Source organism: Eurypyga helias, unplaced genomic scaffold, assembly GCF_000690775.1.
Source record: "Eurypyga helias isolate BGI_N326 unplaced genomic scaffold, ASM69077v1 scaffold2271, whole genome shotgun sequence".
NCBI classification, from domain to species: Eukaryota; Metazoa; Chordata; class Aves; order Eurypygiformes; family Eurypygidae; genus Eurypyga; species Eurypyga helias.
In genome coordinates, this window is record NW_010229970.1 from 35028 (window position 1) to 53104 (window position 18077).

The 18077-nt window shown below is 39.6% G+C and overlaps 2 protein-coding genes across 2 annotated transcripts in view; one reads left to right on the forward strand and one right to left on the reverse strand.

The window, feature by feature from the left end:
• The window catches only part of CFAP43 (cilia and flagella associated protein 43), a 42554-nt gene extending 29821 nt beyond the window's left edge, over positions 1–12733 (forward strand). The window contains exons 26-39 of the mRNA XM_010160563.1: positions 531–629; positions 1415–1492; positions 2293–2418; positions 2938–3057; positions 3139–3246; positions 4820–4906; positions 5205–5293; positions 5691–5898; positions 6655–6767; positions 7565–7721; positions 8543–8707; positions 10650–10730; positions 11769–11922; positions 12576–12733. Of these exons, the coding sequence (XP_010158865.1) occupies positions 531–629; positions 1415–1492; positions 2293–2418; positions 2938–3057; positions 3139–3246; positions 4820–4906; positions 5205–5293; positions 5691–5898; positions 6655–6767; positions 7565–7721; positions 8543–8707; positions 10650–10730; positions 11769–11922; positions 12576–12733 (1743 nt within the window). The remainder of the gene's footprint in view (positions 1–530; positions 630–1414; positions 1493–2292; positions 2419–2937; positions 3058–3138; positions 3247–4819; positions 4907–5204; positions 5294–5690; positions 5899–6654; positions 6768–7564; positions 7722–8542; positions 8708–10649; positions 10731–11768; positions 11923–12575) is intronic.
• Positions 12734–14780: 2047 nt separating this feature from the next.
• Positions 14781–16456, reverse strand: SFR1 (SWI5-dependent recombination repair 1). Its single transcript, XM_010160562.1, has 3 exons — positions 16361–16456; positions 15208–15594; positions 14781–14972 (listed from the first exon to the last, which is right to left on the reverse strand). Exons 1-3 carry the CDS (start codon positions 16454–16456, stop codon positions 14781–14783), a joined length of 675 nt encoding a protein of 224 aa, XP_010158864.1.
• Between the last annotated feature and the right edge of the window lie 1621 nt (positions 16457–18077).

Here is an 18077-nt window from a genome sequence, read left to right on the forward strand (position 1 = left end):
TTCCCCCTGTTCCTGACTTCAGAATTCAAACCAGGCTTGCAGGGTTTACATCCACAGATAAGGGTTTCTTTGTTTTCTCTGAGCACTCTTTTGAAACTCAGTAGTTTCACATGAAATATCTAGGTATGAAAGCATGCTTAGTACCGTACTTACAAATTCAACAGCTACTTTATAAAGCAACACCATAGTTCTCATGCAATATATTCCATTGATATCATCTGCTCTTTTCGTCAGTCTTTCCCCACTCTCTGCTCTCCCACTAGTCCGTGCTATTCCACTGTCAGAAAAGGTATGCACAAAACACAACTAATATCAACAAAAATGATGGTAGTTCGTATTTTAGCATTTTTAAATAAAACTTTTGGAGCTGTTCTAAAGAACAATTTTCTTCTTGAGGAATATTGCCATAGAGCAGAGACACAAAAATCATTATGCATTAGTATTACACCATCTTCCCCAGTGTTCTTAGTCCACATGTGATCATGTTTGGAGAAAAGCACCCTGATATGACTCTAATTTTCTTCCTTTAGATTAAAGTTGAAAAATACCTGACTCAACAAGAGAGAGAGAAAGCAGAAATGCTGGCTAAGCTTGAAATGGAAAGACGTCTTGCTGCTACGGTAATTAAAGTGGTAACCTTTTTACTGAAGCGGCCTTTGTCTCTGGTTAGGCTTCTTTAGTTAATGCTGCACAGGAAGGTGCCAGTAATAGAGTACGGGAGAATAAATTTTAAATGCTAGGTAATGGTGGTGTGTGTGCCTTTTCCCTATTATTGTTTACCATCAGAACTACTTAGACCAGCTGGGGGAAGAAAAGATTTAGTGTTAGGCTCACAATTCTAAAACATGTGCTTAGTGGCAATTAAAACCACCATATCAGGTGACTGGGGACTAGATACATTCTAAATGCATGCTACTGTTCAATCAAATGCTTTGTGCTTGGTATGTATTTGTTGACTGAGTGACCTCTGTTCTTCACAGACCAGACTAAAAAATCATAATGCTTTCCTCTAGCTTCAAAATGCATCTGTGAAAACCCTGAGATGGTTCTGGCCCCAAAAGAGATGCATAATAAGACAGTGACACTACAACTTCCTTCATCCTAGCCTGCCAGCTGGCCAGTAGTAGTCTGTGCCAATGTATTCTTTCTAAAACTATGCCTATGTATGCTTTCTTAAACCGCTAGAATGGCAGTTTTCAATAAGTTATTTGGTATATGATCAGCTGTCCACCAGAAAAATCCCCAAGACTTTTAGCACATTTCTTTAGCATCACTGAGGAGCATTAACCTACTAGTGACATAGAGTATAACTGTATGGGTGATCTAACAGTGAACTACCCTGTTATCATTCCCCAGACTTCCTATTACTACCCTTTCTTTTGTACCCTAAAGTATTTGTTGTGGTCCTTCCCAGGACAATGAAAGACTGCGTGCTCTCAATGACATGATGGGTGGAGTGCTAGAAGTCAAAAAGGAAGACATCTTGAAAATGGTGAGCTGTGTTTCAGCCATATCATTTTGGTAGCTTGTGGGCTTTTAAGGAAATGGGAAATTCAACGAGCAAATATTGCCAGCCTAAGTGATAGAAGAAAGTCAGACTGTAGAATTGCATTATGCCTAGATAGACTATAATGGACTCAGGCTGACTACAAGGTCCTACTGCCTGCATATGATTTACCTATCAACAGTTGTCTCTATCACAGTGGAATGCTATAGGAACATACTCGAGTATTACCATTACAACAACTGTATAGCTGGGGGAGGGTATGGTACCCGTGGCTGTGATCTTACAGAAAAATACTGTCTTCCGTTTTACTCACCAAATATAGATAGTAGAGTAGTAGAGGAAGGAAAGAACGTGGAGTATCAAAGAAAAAGAACAGGGCAGACCCAAGTACTTTCCTTGGAATTGATCTGTTTTGGAAAATTAGGACCCATTTAGCAGTATAGATTAGCACGGAGTTAGATTTGGGGTTCTCAAACAGAAAGTGTGATATATCTTGTACTGACAGTAGTATGTCGGAGTACAAAATACTTGTATTTTACAAGATCCAGCAGTGAATTCCTGAGTAACCAAGTGAGAGACAATGGCACAATATATATACACCAAAACTACTGGAGCAAGTAACAGATCAGAGAAACAGAATATATATGTTATTTAAACTTAACGCTTGTACCTTACTTACTACTAAGAAATACCTTTCTTTAAATTTGAGGTGTGCTATAGTTTCTTAGCATGCTGGTAGAGACTTAATAATGCTTTTGAAGCATATTTGTCTTTAATACTTCCAGGATATTCCTCCACCTCCTTTTATATCCAAGCCTGAGGACGTTTGGAATGATGAAGAAAAGGAAATATTTAGAGAACATGCGAAAAAAGTCAAGGAACTGAATGAAGAAAAAGAAAAGTATAAAAGGGTAAATTAAAATGAGAAAAGGAGTCGTTTTGTTCATGCTGCTCATGACCAACGCATCTTTCTCGGGAGCTACTTCTAAAAATGCATACGAATAAATAGAACGAATGAAGAACAAGGAACATGTGGCATATTAAATAAGTCCTAGCTTGGACAGTAAAATAAGGCAATGTCTATTTATACCAATTAATACGTGCCCAAACTTGTGATATCTGATGAAAGGTGACTTTCCTTATAAATGTACCAGTATTCCTAAAATGTTTTTGGTTTTTTTTTTTTTTCAGGCTCCATTCCCAGAGTTGCTGATGCCATACAAAAATAATACTATTATATTTATCCCTCAGAGTGGCGTTGGACAACATAACTTGTTAGCCTTGCAGCACTCTCCTTCCAAACTAATTTTTGGGACCTTTTGGCTGAAGGATACAGTTCCATATTGTGCATTCTCCAGCATCTGATATACTGCATCAGAGCTTTCTTCCTCCAGATGTCATATTGCTGCTCTTGTCTTTCCCTTCCCCAGACACTGAAAAATGAACTGAAAAAACTTGAAGCTTCCATCCAGGAAATAACACAAAATTTTGATGAGACTGTGTGCAAACTCTCTGAAAGGAAAGTGAAATCAGAGATGGTCGTCTATCAGGTATCACAGAGAATGTTAATTTTTCATCTCTGCCTCTGTACACCAGGAATATTAACATTTTTTATTACAATCTTTTCACAGGAAGAACTGAAAATAGTCAATCTCGTTTATGCTTTACTGTTGGATGAAGAGTTGGACACTAGAAAAGCTGGACTTCGTAATTTCCTTACGAAAAAGGAGAAAGAAAAAGTAAGTTATCATTTGGAATGCTGTTCTTAGGAAAAGTGCAATGTTTATAATATAGTTTCTTGTGAAAACTGCCCTTTCCAAATCAAAGTTTTTCCATAAAGATTTTTCCGACAATTTACAGGCTCAATTTTTCAAATTGTACAGGTAATGTACTTTATAAATACATATGCTTTTTAATAAATACTCATCTTGGTTCATCTGGAGTTCTTTGCTGAAACTCCATACATTTAAAAGGGCATGTGGCTATTTCTTTGCTATATGTAATATTTTTTAGTATCCAGTATCAAGCTGAAAGCATCAATTACGATGCTTATATGGCAGGAAGATGCACAAAAGCATGTGCAATGCCATCACATTTTTTGTTGAGGTATGTAATGTAGGCCAGGGCCACTCTGACTTGTGTTTGCCAGCTCAAAGCACAGACAGAGGTGGTGTGTGACTATTTGACCATGGAAGCAGAACACAGCACAGGGTACAAAGTGTTCATATTCTTACTGACCGACTTAATCTGGAGAGTTTATCCATCCCTGTCAAACCATATGCAAGTCAACAAAAGATTGGAGAGTACAAGCAGCAGATCTGGATTTCAGATGTCACTGCTCGCTGTAATAATTTCGAGTGACAGTTCTGCTGCCTGTGTCCTGCCTGTAGCTGTGTGACTCAGGTAATCTAAGTGGCGGTAGTCTGCAGGTTGGTTCTGGCTCTTGGGACAATGTTATCCCATTTGCCCATTTTGTCTTCATGAAGCTGTTCCTGAGTCCACAGAGAATATATTAATCCTTCCTTATGCCAGATCTCCTACTTAACCTGTACAGACCTCTGTTTTTGGAGCTGCCAGCAGCCATTTGTATGTGAGCTACAGGGAGAGGTCCCAGAGTAGGCAGCTAGCCCCTACCACTGAATAGGCTGAGCTAGTTTTAAAATTATCTGAGGCCAAGTGTGCAGCAGCTTACATTTTTCAAAATACATACTTTTCTTTTTTTAATTTTCTAAATGTTTCCATTGATATATCTTTTGGCCCATGCAAACTGCCAAATACAACAAAACAGTCTCCTCAGCAGAGTATAAGCATTTAACAGACTTAATAAAACAGATGAACTTAGTATCCTGACACATAGCAGAACTCTATCACGACAACTGCATTCTAAAATGAAGAACCCTCCACTGAACAACATCAGAATTTTTGACTGGTCTTGAACAGCATTTGAGAATTTTCGACTGGTCTTACCTGTGATGATGTGAAAGGAAAAGTAAACCTCTAAGCAAGTGAAAACAAGTTATCAACATAGGTCCTGACATTCAAAGTTTAAACAGAAGACTTGTAGCATTTGTATATTTCTTACACAGATTTCTTAATTTCTTAAGCAGTAGACTAGTTTAACTTCACACCTCCTCACCTTTTAGCAGTATCTACACATAACCCCCTGAAGAAGTAACCCCCCCCTTATACTGTTAGTAAAACTAGCACACAGGGTTTTCTCTATAAATAAGAAAGTGTCGGCTTCATCAGTCTTTATGAATGGCCATTCAGTGGCGTGACTTTCACTCCTGAAATCTTTTGGTTTTGCGATAGGTCAAGACTGCGAGAATGATTCAGACATCAAAAAATAAAATTGAAGCTTACGTAGACAGCTATGAAAACGCAATAGCTGAAGAGAAGGTGAGGCTCTCGTGAAACACAAGGAGATTCAGAAATTAAAAAGTCAGTGCTGTGTCTTGATGAGAAGAACATACTTCACTGTAAGCATGGGCTGAGAGCTGGTCAACTTGCTGATCACTGAAATTAAGCACTAAAGGAGAATATGTGCATAGAAGAATTTATTAAATAGTCCAGATTCCCATGATAATTGGGAGTGCTTGGAAGTGCACCATATTCTGGATTTCTAATATATGAGCAGGTTGATGATTTTTTAGAAATAACATCATGGTAACATGGAAGCTTTCTGTTTTCCTCCTAGAATCTGGAATGTGGTTTTACAAAGGAGTTTGCTGACCTACCTGCCAACCTCCTTGATGAACTTTCCCAACTTTACAGCCATCGACCAAAGTAAGATCCCCCCTGATACCAGCTGTTTAAATACTAGTAGTTCTTGTGTGTCAAGAATGAGAATGCTATTTATTTCAGTAGTTTAAATTATTTTCATAAACAGTAGACTGCCTGCTTTTTATTGGATAGTTAACAGTGATTGATGTCCTATCATACTAAGGATTGCTAATTTGGGTAATTACATTTCCTTACTCATCCCACACAATCTATTTTAAACGCAATCTAAATAATCATCAGTTCTCAAAAAGACATATTCTTATTTTGTGTAAGATGCAGTCTCACCTATTTGCTCTTTGCAAGAAATTGAGAGTTTGAAAAGTTCTTAGTTGTTTGTCAGCTTCTTCTATGCAAAAGAAAATAAAACACAACTACTGTATGTACTGTGTGTGTGCACTAGGACACCAAAGACAGAAATGCTCCTTGACACTGCTAACCCATATGGGGGTTGCTCGGGCTCAGCTGAAGATTACCAAGGTGCACTTACCCCCTTAATGAAAGCCATGGATGAACTGGATAGTCCTGAGCACATGCCTCATGGCTTAGACCCATCCATATGGGAACGTTTTTGTCTAGCTAGAAGAAATAAAATCCAGAGTGAGGAGCTGGTATGTAAATTTTTTTATTTTGCCAGTATACTTATTTTCAGGTCTTAAACTTCTGTGGAGTTCAAGTGTAGGGTCAGGCTAGTGGTGAAATGACAAGGCAGCACACACAAGCTGCATTTGAGTTTGAAGGTTTCTTCTGGCCACATGCAATTCAGAATAATAGAAATGTCATCAAGGGGAAGCAGGTCTAGTTCTCTTTCAGAGGAAAAAATAGCATAGTAATGTGGATAGATTTGATCAGAATGATTATGACCTTGATATGGTTTCATCAAAAAAAAAGATCATTTTCCTTTTATCCATCCATACCAAAAAAAGCTATCATCTGTTGGAGTCGTTCTCTCCCATTATCATTCTGTGTTTGCACCAATGCATCCCCACATTTTTTTAGAATATCAAGAGCAATTCTTAACAAAGAGTGTTGCTGGAAAGTTCTGTTTGTTCAGTTTAAAAGCATGAAGATGTAAACCTGAGCTATCCAGAGACAGATACATGACCTTTGACCAAAAGAGAAGGAAATACGATTTCCCTTCATGTGAATAAACTATGCATAAATGAATAAATGAATTTCTGAGCACAGTGGAAGGATTATAACCTCTGTGTCTCATGTGCTCTACTGGGCTTCTCTAAATGCCAAGCTGCATATTTATCCTTGTGCATGTCTTCTTAAGAACTTGTCATCTCTGTTCTGGAAGAGGCTTAGCCTGACACACTGACAAAGCTGAAAAAGTTCAGAATATCACGATATTGCTTGCTCAGGTGAAATGGAAGGCCCTAAGACTGGCAGAGATGCAGGCCTTTCTCCAAAGAAGAATGGATGACAATGAGAAGATTACGTCGGAAATAGAAAATATTTTCCAAGAACTCACTTGGTAATTTTGTTTCTTTTCCTTTCTTCAACTACATTTTAATACTCCACCAACACAGAACCAGAAGTTACATACAGAATTACACAGCTGTGTTCTCCAACACTCTTATCTAGGATTCATCAGAGACTTACAATATTTCCGAAGTGAGGTGTTATCGCAGCACATGTGACCAAGCCAAACCAGTCTTGATCTTAAGTAACAGCATCACTAAGAATGGTCTTAAATGCAAACTGAGTGCCCCAAAACTGATCATCATACAGTGAATCCCCCATGGCCTTCAAGTTCATATATGTGCTAGCTAGCTCAGTTAACTTTCACTTGTGTAGGCCTAAGATACAGTAATCACTCCTAATTGCAATATGCTGCTCAGTCACATGACACCTGGTTTCACTGAGCTGCTTGGACCTGCAATATTTAATTTTTTAATGTACATGACATAATTTTCACATTCATTGTCATCCAGGAACAAAATCCCAGGATAAATTACACAAGGGGTGCTGGCCAGGAGTCTTCTCCATTTCCTTTTCAATTGTTAAGATTTCTGTTCAGTAAGGACACTTTGTCTCAGAACATCTGCTGGAGTATGTTAAATTGAATCCAGTGGTTGAAAACCTCTTGTATGGAAATAAGTTGCAAATTCTGTAGTCACTATGGGTGCAAATAGAAGACAGGCTGTCAAAGAGTAACCCCCACAGGAACATACCACTTACCGGTTATAAATAAAAACATTTTGAGAATCATGGGAAGATTTATATAATCTTGTTGGAATCACTGAACAGAGTTGTTTTCTGTCATTTTAGGCTTCAGGAGGAGAAGGTGAAACTTCAGTTGAATTTGACTGTCCAGTTTTTGCTAAAACAAGGACAGGTGGAATTGGAAAGTGCTGACATCCCAGACTACACTGATGCCGTTCTCATTAATAAGAGTGTTATTGAAGAACTGAATTGCTCTATCATGGTAATTTACATTATCTGAAGGAAATTTAAGCTTTCTAAACAAATGTGTTGTCCTTCGGGGACTCTGCTTTTTTCCTCCAGTTTGTCATGTAGTTTCAATTCATTACTACATACCAGTAGGGTCAGTTGTAATCTAGAAGCTATGAAGAATTCTGTAATGTCTCTTATCATGATGTAAAGATTGCAATTACAGCCTGCTTTCTTGATGTTTGATCAATACAATTCAGATCAATGAAATGGCAACAGTTTTTAGACACACCATCACTTACACACACACTGTAAATAGAAAATGCCAATATCCTGGGCACCAGTCCGAAAATTCCAAGGCAAACTTATCATTAAGAGGCATTTGAACAGTAGCTTATAGTAAGATTTTAAAAATTAATATATTGTCTTATGTAAGGTGAAATTGGTGATGTTACTAAAAACATTTCTTCATACTCTCATTAAAGGTTCTTTTCTTAGGCATTCCAAAAAGTGTTTGTTACTGCTACTGCACAAAGCCTTCAGTAACAACTGCAGAACACCTCATACAGAGCAGGTTTGTGTTCTGTGGGGTTAAAATGCCTATGCAGTCTTATAAATGATAGAAAGATTAGTTGTAATTTTCTTCATCTCCTATGATCCAAGGCTGTGGCACTGAGCATAAAAGGGAACAAAACTCCACAAAAGATAACCATGTGGAAAAAAGTCTGGAAAGAGACTGCAGTATAGCATGTTTTCCTTACTAAAATTACAACTTTGGAAGTTTGCCCATCCTGTTAAAATAATTTTTCCATAATCTGTAAAGTGTGTTATTAAAGATTAAACTATTTTTTTTAGGCTCAAGGAGAAAAAAAAATTGCTAGCATGATGGAATGTAAAGACTTCTCTAAAGGGATATTTCAGCTGGAATGGGAACACAAGAAAATGAGAATGCAGATAGAAGATCTGCAGCAGAAGGCGCAGGATATTGTAACACTACCTATTTCAAAAGATCGCCAGCTGGTGAGTTACTTTCTCCAATTTATATCTTGACCACAGAAAATTTTGCTGCCTATACTTTGCAAGATTATTTATGCCTCTTAAGTCTCTTACTCCCATGGAGAAACCTGATGCCTAATAGGTCAACAATTCAGCTTTCAAAGGGAAGTTTTACCCTTGAGATTGATCAGTGATGAAGTTGTTTGGGATGTTGAGATGTAAACAAAGGCAAAATTAGCCCTAACTCGCAGTGTTTCAAAATTGGCACTGAGACTAAGGCATCACGATTTTGCAGCCTCGAGGAACAGAACTCAAGCACCGTAACTTCCTTTTAAGTGAAAGGACTGAGGTGCCCCCATCTGGCATCTCGCAGCAATACTCTAACTTTTGCTCACTGTACGAAGGCTGAGCCTTCCTAGGGGAGTCTCACTGAGCCACACACTCTGCCTCTTGCTGGCCCAGCAACAGGCTTGCCATGCCGGGCGGGCAAGAGGCAGCAGCTGGCCAGCAAGTCAGCACCCACACAGCTTTGAACAAGCCCAGCTAGCAGGCCAGGAAGCATAGGTAAAAGCTGTGGGAGAGAGCCAAGGGTACCAGTGGGAGGAGAGGAGGTAGAAGAGAGGTTGTAGGGGAAGCCTGAGGGTATTGCAGTATGGGACGTAGAGGACTGCAGGGAAAGCTGGTGGTGTTGTGGCGATGAGGTGAGGGGCCTATAGGTTAGGAGTAAGGGGTGTTGGAGGATGGTTAGGCTAGAGATACTGCAGCGGTGAGAACTATAAAGCACAGAGGAGAGGAGGAATGTGGGAGAGCGGGTAAGGATATTGCAATTCAATCAAAAGATTAAAAGAAAATCCAGAACGTGTGTTTTGTTCAGGGTTAATTTGTTTTGCTGCTCTCCACACGGCTTGTTCACTTCTGAGTCACAGCCAAGGGACTTTGTAACAAACATCCACAAAACAGCTTTCCAGAGAGGTAATGTGACAACACACTGGAAAGTTCTTGTAGCACATTTATCACCAGAGTGTTGCTGTTATATGTTAGGTCTTAAACTTTGTTTAAGCTGATGAGCAGGCTTGCCCATAGCAAAAACAGTTTAATCAGAATGCGAGTGCTTTGAGGGGCTTGACTTTACTTCACATCTTGAGTAGAAATGTGGGGTTAGTAGGAAAGACAAGGCAACAGAGATGCCAGTAGTAGGAACAGAAAGATGGTGTAGACAAATGCGTGGGTGTGTAGACCTGAGAAGACCTGGAGTGAGGGCTGCTAGTGAAGCAGTGAGTGAAAGCAGTTTGGTGCTGCAGGCAAGAAGCCTGCTGCGTCTTTCCTGTTTCTCCTCTTCTAGCTAGGGCAGTCCACAAAATTTTACCTGTTACTTTGGTGCGACGGTACCCTGCAAGGATTAATCTACATGTATAGAAACCTGTCCACTGCCCAGTATGGGTCGCACAGCCTGTTTTACCATTTGCCATTTGATAAAGAGGTATTTTAGGAGTAGTGTGCCCAAGGAAAAATATTTTAATTTCTTCTCTGAAACCTGAATTACTGTGCCGATATAAGAACAATAGAAGTAGTAAGAATTACTAGGAAGCCACTTGAGAGAAAACAATCACTTTCTCCAGCCTAAAGACAGACTGTATAGCACTTTGGCATCCAGCTGTATTAGGTCAGACTACCTTATAAGCAAAAGTATAGCTTAGGTTTTTTGACAACCTCACAATGAGTTTGCTTTGTCTTTGTTTCCATTAACACATAAGCAATAACATTCTTTTTAACAGCTGTACAGTCAGTATTCACACAGCACCCAAGAATATCTTTACAATGTCCATTTATCACTAGTAAGCATTTCCAATATGCAGAATTCTATTTTTTTGAGTTTCACATAGTACGATTGTCTTTACAGAAGTGTAGAATTGTTGAGACCAAACTGGCTTAATAAAGTGGTTTATTTCTGCTTTCAACTCTTCAGTTCCTCACTGTGTTGAACTACGACAGCCGCATCGCCCACCAGATTTCAATGATGGAGCAGACTCTTGGCATCATGGATAAGGTAAATCCTAAGCAAGCCACCCCATTTGCAAGACACATACTTAGTTTAAATGCAAGTCCTTTCCTTCATTAGCAAGAGGTGTTTTTAAGGAATAATTGAAACTGATGTAGGCATGTTAACCCTTCAGCTAACTGAAGGATTGTTGGAGCATAGACATAACAGCACACACAGAAGAATATATATATCTCCATATATTTATTCATATGGCTTTCAATAGTTTCTTCAACTTGCACCGAGTTGTCTACAGCAGCAGTTCTCTGAAGTCCTTGGAAGCAGTCATCATGCATTGATTGCTGCATAGATCAACCCTATGGAGAGAAATCTACTCGCTATTATTGGAATTAAATGTGTCTTGAACATCTGAATACAGATCTGCTTATCACTTCTTACACAGCATTGCCTATAAAAGTCACTCTTCCATTTCTAATGAAGCATTCTTCCAAATCTTCACTGCTTAATGTTTCTCTCCAGGAGTGCCAGCTGTTCATAACATCACTACCCCCTGTATTCAAAATAACACAAACACAACAATCTGATTCGCTGGCTCCCTCATCTATTTCAACATTCCAATTATGATTATCCTTGTTTAAGTGATTCCACTGGATTTTCTCTAGGTTGCTCTAGCTGGCATCAGCCTCCTCTTCCTGCTTTAGTACTTGTCCCTTGACAGCCCACCTGACAGCTTCAGCACAACCCCTTCTTCAGCAGCTCCTGGCAGCCAAGTGTTCTCACCTCACTGATTTCCATGGACTTCCTTTCCCCTCTTTGCCTTTCAAGTTTTATCTTTCATAGATCTCTCTCCCTGACCCACACCTCTTTGTTCTCGTCTGCTACTTATGTTAGAGCAAACTGGAATACAGTATGTGTGAAAAACACCAGAGGAAGTAAAGTCAGAATGTGCTACTACTCCAGTCGAAATACATGGAGGTTTATTGAGGTACAATGCAGTGCTTAAGATTATAGGTTTCCATAAAAAGCTTGTCTGAACAGCTTTTGTATAATTTCGTATATTTGCTTTATTAATTGGGAAATGGACAGCTGCACAAGAAGAATGTGAAGAACTGTCAGAAAAGAATTGAAGAGTTGGAGAAGTGCATCAGTTCGAAAGAGCGAGCAAACTACGAGCTCAGCCTGGAGCTGAGAGAAATGCTAGTCTCTGTTTCAGAGAGGAGACATGTCTTGGAGGCAGCTGGTGAGTCACAGTAACGCACTGTAAGTCACAAGCAAAAACATTCAGAAAGTATCCCCAGGCTCGATGGTCCTGTCCTCCACCAGCATCAGCCAAGGGGCAAGGAGCGCCTGGTTATTAGCATATGTGCACAATGAGCAGTGCCCTTTCTACCACAGTTTAACATCATTTACCCAAGAGCATACCTAGTGACTGTTGCTCTTGTAACCACAGTTGACTGACTAAATTCCTGAAACCATTTAAATCAAAATATTATAGTCTTAAATACCTTCATTAGACAACATGCTTTCATTCTTCCTAAGAACTGTCCAACCCACTTCTTTCCACCCATTCAGGGGAACAGAGGAGGTAACGTGGAGCCAAGAAGGGCATTCACTGTTAGGAAATCTGTGGAGATCTTTCCACTAGTAAAACAGTTACAGATTTTCAAAACAGAGGGTACTTGCTAGAAACTAAAGGAAGCATGCCCAGTGTCTTTTTGAAATGTTTTGCTTTATTCAGTACTATAAAGACTCCTAGACCCAACTGTGAGCCTTTTTTAAAATGCCTGCCTATTTTATACTGATCTTGGAATAACTCTGGGGCAGGTCCAGTGTAAATATAGACTGTGCAACCCCTGCAAGCACGGGCTAACCCCTACATTGTGTTCCACACAGACCCGCAGCATGTTTCTGAAAAGGTCGCAAAGCAGCGTTACCAAGAGATTCTGAAGCAGAAACACCTACGGGGCCTTGTAAAGGAACAGGAAGAACAGCTTGAAATTCTTCAGGCAGAAGTTGAAAGACTGAGATCAAGAATGTTCCCTATTCTTTAAAAATCAGAGTCCAGGTACATGTGTAATACCATGGTCTTGTCTAGGAAAAAGAGCCTGGACATCTACCTTTTCTCTCTCAACTTTTCTTTCCACAAACTATTTCTTCTGTCATTTCTTTTAAAATAACTTCAGTTTGAAAGATGCATGCTGTCTGCTTTGTAATTTTTTTTATACCTAGTCTTAGCCCCATTATGTTTCCATTCACGAGGTGTATTTCTGTTGTGATTATATAAACCACATAGCTCACTACAGAAAACAAAGGGGACAAGAAAGTGTAGACTGACAGAAGAGCAGGTGTAGCTTTACACCCTTAGTCTGCAATATGCAATTGTGAAGGCAAAGTGCTGCAAGAAATCCATGAATTGGCATCTGCTAGAATTCATGTCTGCAGCTTTGACTTCCATTTGGCTTTTAAAATATATAATACTGTCTTAATACTCAAAATGTGATTAGCAATATTGTTTTTCATTGACTCTCCACCCACAGCAACATTCAGTATTCCTAAGTTGTGGGTACAGATTTAAGTCCAATGAGCCCTATCACTGTTAAAAGGCTCTCTGTGATCTTTGATCTTCTTTCCCTTGACATACATAAGAAACTACTCTTATTAAGGAAATGGGAAACAGCACCTGTAAACAAACCAGTTACGGTACAACCAATAAGAAATGTGACCACATATGAAACAATATTAATTGCAGGGAGAGTTATAGACTCACAGAATGGTTTGGGTTGGACGGGACCTTAAAGATCATCTAGTTCCACCCCCCCTGCCATGGGCAGGGACACCTTCCACTAAACCAGGTTGCTCCAAGCCTCATCCAGCCTGGCCTTGAACACTTCCAGGGATGGGGCCTCCACAGCTTCTCTGGGCAACCTGTGCCAGTGCCTCACCACCCTCTCCGCGAAGAATTTCTTCCTGATATCTAATCTAAATCTCCCCACTTTCAATTTGTACCCGTTACCCCTTGTCCTGTCACTACCGACCCTTGTAAAAAGTCCCCCCCAGCTTCCTTGTTGCCCCTTCAGGTACTGGAAGGTGCTATAAGGTCTCCCTAGAGCCTTCTCTTCTCCAGGCTGAACAAGCCCCATTCTCGCAGCCTTGTAACACTTGACAAGCAATGATTTTAGGGAGAATATGCGCAGACAGAAATCACCACACTATACGTATAGGCCATGATGAGAAAATAAGCAATTTCAAGTTAAGATTAAAAAAACCCCAAACATTTTAGAGACAAGATTTATTGGAGTACAAATGAAATGCTGAAGTTTTATTCAGCTTCATGATGCTGTATTTGAAGCACTCCCATTAGATAAGGCCTTGGTTTTGTTATTTGTTTGAAGAGAGAAAACACCTTGGCTCTCACATGAAGTAGTCATGTAGCCAGATGGTGGCTGCAATTTTCTTGCCTTCCCTTGTATTATCTCAGGCTGTCACAGACTGCCAAAGAGACAGCTTCCCTGAGGGCAACTCTCTGGACCAGTATCTGAAAATGAGTGCAGTACAGCATGTTTCCCTCAGTAATAATTAAAGCTATTGAGAACATCTCATGGCAGCTTCCGAATATTAACATGAAAATTAGCTGTATTTAGGTAACTCTCAAAATGCTGTCGTTAACTGACTGGCAGCAGGAAGACATTTGTAACACGGGGATGTGCCTACAAACAAAGAACTGAACTCTTCCCCATCTGAACATCAAGAGAAGTGACAATTAATTTGAGTTCATTCCTTCAAGACAAGTAACCATGCAAAGACTAATCAAAGAATGGGCTGCCTTCTACCTGCTGAAGTATGACTTCATTTTTATTAAATAACTATTCACTGATCAAGTTAGCAAGCCAGGGTTTCCCAAACGGCATGAGTTCAATCTTTTCCATTAAGTGATGCCTTTTTACAGTGCTGACTGTATCTAAGTACACAAGTTTACGGGCATCTCCTGAGAAAACCCCCAAGCATGAAGTCCGCTGTCTGATCAACACTTGTTATGTGATCAGAATTTCTTCAGTCTTTTCTGCTTTTGCGTGTAACTGCAAGCTTTGCACCTGTAGATTACACATCTACAAAATCTTCTTCTGTTCTGCTGTAGTGCAATAACTCGTCTTCTAATCCAAAAGTATCCATCAGCTGCGTGAGACTCGCTTTCTTGCCATCTGCAGAAAAGGCTGACTGTAGTTCGTACAGCATCAGCTGGGTACGACTTCTCCATTTCGCTATCAGAGCCTGCAGTTCCGACAGGTTGTTCTGAAATTGGGACAAGAAACCCAAGAAGTTTCATCACTGCTGAAATATGTTTTGGTGAGGTTTTTTTGACACCCTGTAGATCTATTTTTATAAAACACCTTAAACTGGGACAATATGCAAGCACTACACAAAAACAGTGAGTCAGTATTGTTCCTTAAATCAATAAGTGAGGATTACGCTATGAATTCCCCTTCAAAGAATCACTTAAATGTGCTTTTTCTGAGGTTTGCCTCACCTTAGATCTGTACATCTTAACCAGTTTGAGCCTTCGAAGCAGTTCTTCCTTCTCTTGCACTTGTTTCACCAGCCTTACTTTTTCTTCCAGGGCCCACTGCTGACTAAGATCAGCCTGTAGCACACGAGAATTCTCTCCCAATCCAGGGAGATCGCTTTCCTGTAAGGGGCTTTCGAAACATGTATGTGCAGTGCCATTTCTTTCCAGGCTTTCAGAACCCTCTGGTAATCTGGAACGATCTGTACTTGTCTTTGGTGGGCCCCCTGTGTCAGCATCCGCAGTGTCTTTTTCTTCAGCGTCTATTTTGAGCCGCTTTGCCACTGTAAAATTAGCATTAAACGACCGTCTTGTTTTCTTTAATCGCTCCCTCAGAGCTGCACTCATTGGCTGGGGGGGGGGGGGGGGAAAAAAAACCCAGAAGGATCAGAATAATGTAATCTTTTGATCAAATTATCAAATTTCCAAGAACTGCTTACCCTAGTTATTATAGTTACTAGTATAAAACATCTGTATTCTACTTCAGAGTATTAGACATTATCTGTATAATTTTGATGTGTTCATGCTTTGAGATCCTTCACTGATAAACATCTAAAAAGTGATTCTTTTTTTTTAAAAGAAGTTATTTTTTTCATATATAATCTGTGCCTAACATTTTTACCTGTGAAAAATATACTAAAATATGGACGAGAGGGATTAGTTAAGGAACACTTGCAAACTACCCCTATCCAGCATAGGTCCAGCTGCTGAGCACGACAGCATCCCACAGCACATTGCTAGGATGAACACACGCCGAAGCAGAGCTCGGCATTACGGAGAACGTACAAGCTGAAAGCAGTGTTCTTTGTTCAAAAGGAAGCAGAAGTCACAGAAAGTCATTCTGCATTCATGGCAACTCTAAATAGCTTTCAGATTTATTAGTATGGCATCTGGCGTACACTACTCCATCACTCTGTATCTACAGCAAATATCTGCATACTCGGAGCAGAGTATACCGAGCACATTCCTTACCTGGACAGCCCTGTAGCCGCAGGTGTAAGCTACCTATCTTTAGCCTTCCAACGAACAGTGTCTCAGTCACTTCTCACTCCTTGATGATTTCACAAGCATTTTTGTTACTATGAAGAGTCACATTGCTGGAGATAAGTTTTCATACCTGTTTCCCTGAACTAGTCCCCTGTGGAGCTGCTGTCCCAGAATCCTTCGGCGTATTGCACAAAGATGTCAATTTATCCTGCACTGGTTCTTCCATCTCAGGATGGGTAGCAGCTTCTGTTAAAAGAATTAATTACATATGTTGCCATTTTCACCTAATTATAATGAACCAGGTGGCTGTAGAAATGAGTAGAAAGCTCCAATAAGCAATAGTAAGGCCTATTTTCTCGTTAAGTCCAAAAAGACCTCTACATAAGTTACACAACTGTTTCATGTGCTAAGTGGCATCCTGCTTTGTGCATGGCTTTTCTTCAAGAGGATCAATGACACTACTAGCTGCTATAAAGTACCTCACCATGATTTTTGTACATTATTTTTCTTAAAGCTCTATGGAGGTTTTCCTTAAAAAGATGAAAAGTATTATAGACAGTCTTACAGATATTCTCCATTATAATTCTTTTTTTCTATCTGATATCTTCTTTCAAGTGCAAAGAAGGAGCAAGACAGCTTATGAAGCAATCATACCCATTATAGTATGCCTATAAATCCAAGGTCAGATCCTGCAACATCAAACTCATCAAAATAGCTTACTCCAAATCAACTGTATTTTCTTAACCTGAGTGACCTTCACTGCTTGTGTAACTGAAAGGAACAATCCTTACTGATACAGGTTGTGCAGAACCAGTCCTTTCATTTAACTGCATCACAAGTAGTGATTAAAGAATTTTTGGGAGCCACAAGATTTTTATTGTCCACACATATAAACCACTAATCTTTTCTATAAAACAAAATAATTAAGTACCCAGGTCTGTGAAGAGAATCCAGTCACATTTGATCATTCTGGGGATGCTGCTTAAGAAGTAATTACTCTCACAAGTAGAATTTTAGATTAAAAGTAAGCATCCCCACTTTGCTCAGAAAAGCACCTTCATTAAAATATTGTCATACTGACCAGCATGTGCCAACTTCTAATTTATTTGGCAAAGTTTAACTAAGTTTAGCACTTGTGAACCACCTGCTAATGACCAAAACACAGCTGGAAAATCATCAGCTACACCTCTGCAAATTGTAATTAGGAGTTTCAAACTAGGAGCCTCTTAAAAAATAAAGTCCTGCAAACAAGTCACTTTGCAACACACAACTGGCACAAGGGGCTTCCTCAGCAGAGATGAAAGATACCACCGCTTCAGTATGCCAATGCCCTAGCATCCCTGGTCTTCCTGGCTCCATACCAAAGGACACAGGTCCTCGTTTATCTTGCAAATCAACCTTCCCACCGTTGTTCAAAATTCACCATACAATATTCTATTAAAAAAAAAATTTTTTTTGTGAAGTCCAGTTAATTAGCTATTTTAGCAGCAAAGCAATTTCAAGCCTAAGAGACTTCAACAGTCTTGTTCAACTGTTGTACAACAAATCCTGTGACTCTCTGCCTTTACCCTCTAATGCAGATTGTCTTCAAACAACCATGACTACAATGAATACCTTTTCCAACGGTTCACTAATGCTGTTACTTAACTCTGTTCACACACATCTCCTGTGCTCTTAAAATCTTTCCCCAAGATCTCAGCCTTAGAATCCTTCACATTTTCAAGCAGTGATGCTATTTATCACACAGAAAAATAAATATCCAGCATGGAAAACTTGGTCTAGAAGGGAAAAATACGATTTTGCACTTGAGTACTTACTTGATTTTGCACTTGGGTAAGTCCCTGATG

Excerpts from the sequence above, each read along its gene's own strand:
- SFR1 (XM_010160562.1), bottom strand. The coding sequence starts at position 16,456 with ATGGAAGAACCAGTGCAGGATAAATTGACATCTTTGTGCAATACGCCG. Across the intron at positions 15,595-16,360 it reads GGACTAGTTCAGGGAAACAG|CCAATGAGTGCAGCTCTGAG; the intron begins GTATGAAAACTT and ends CCCCCCCCCCAG. Across the intron at positions 14,973-15,207 it reads TTAAGATGTACAGATCTAAG|AACAACCTGTCGGAACTGCA; the intron begins GTGAGGCAAACC and ends TCCCAATTTCAG.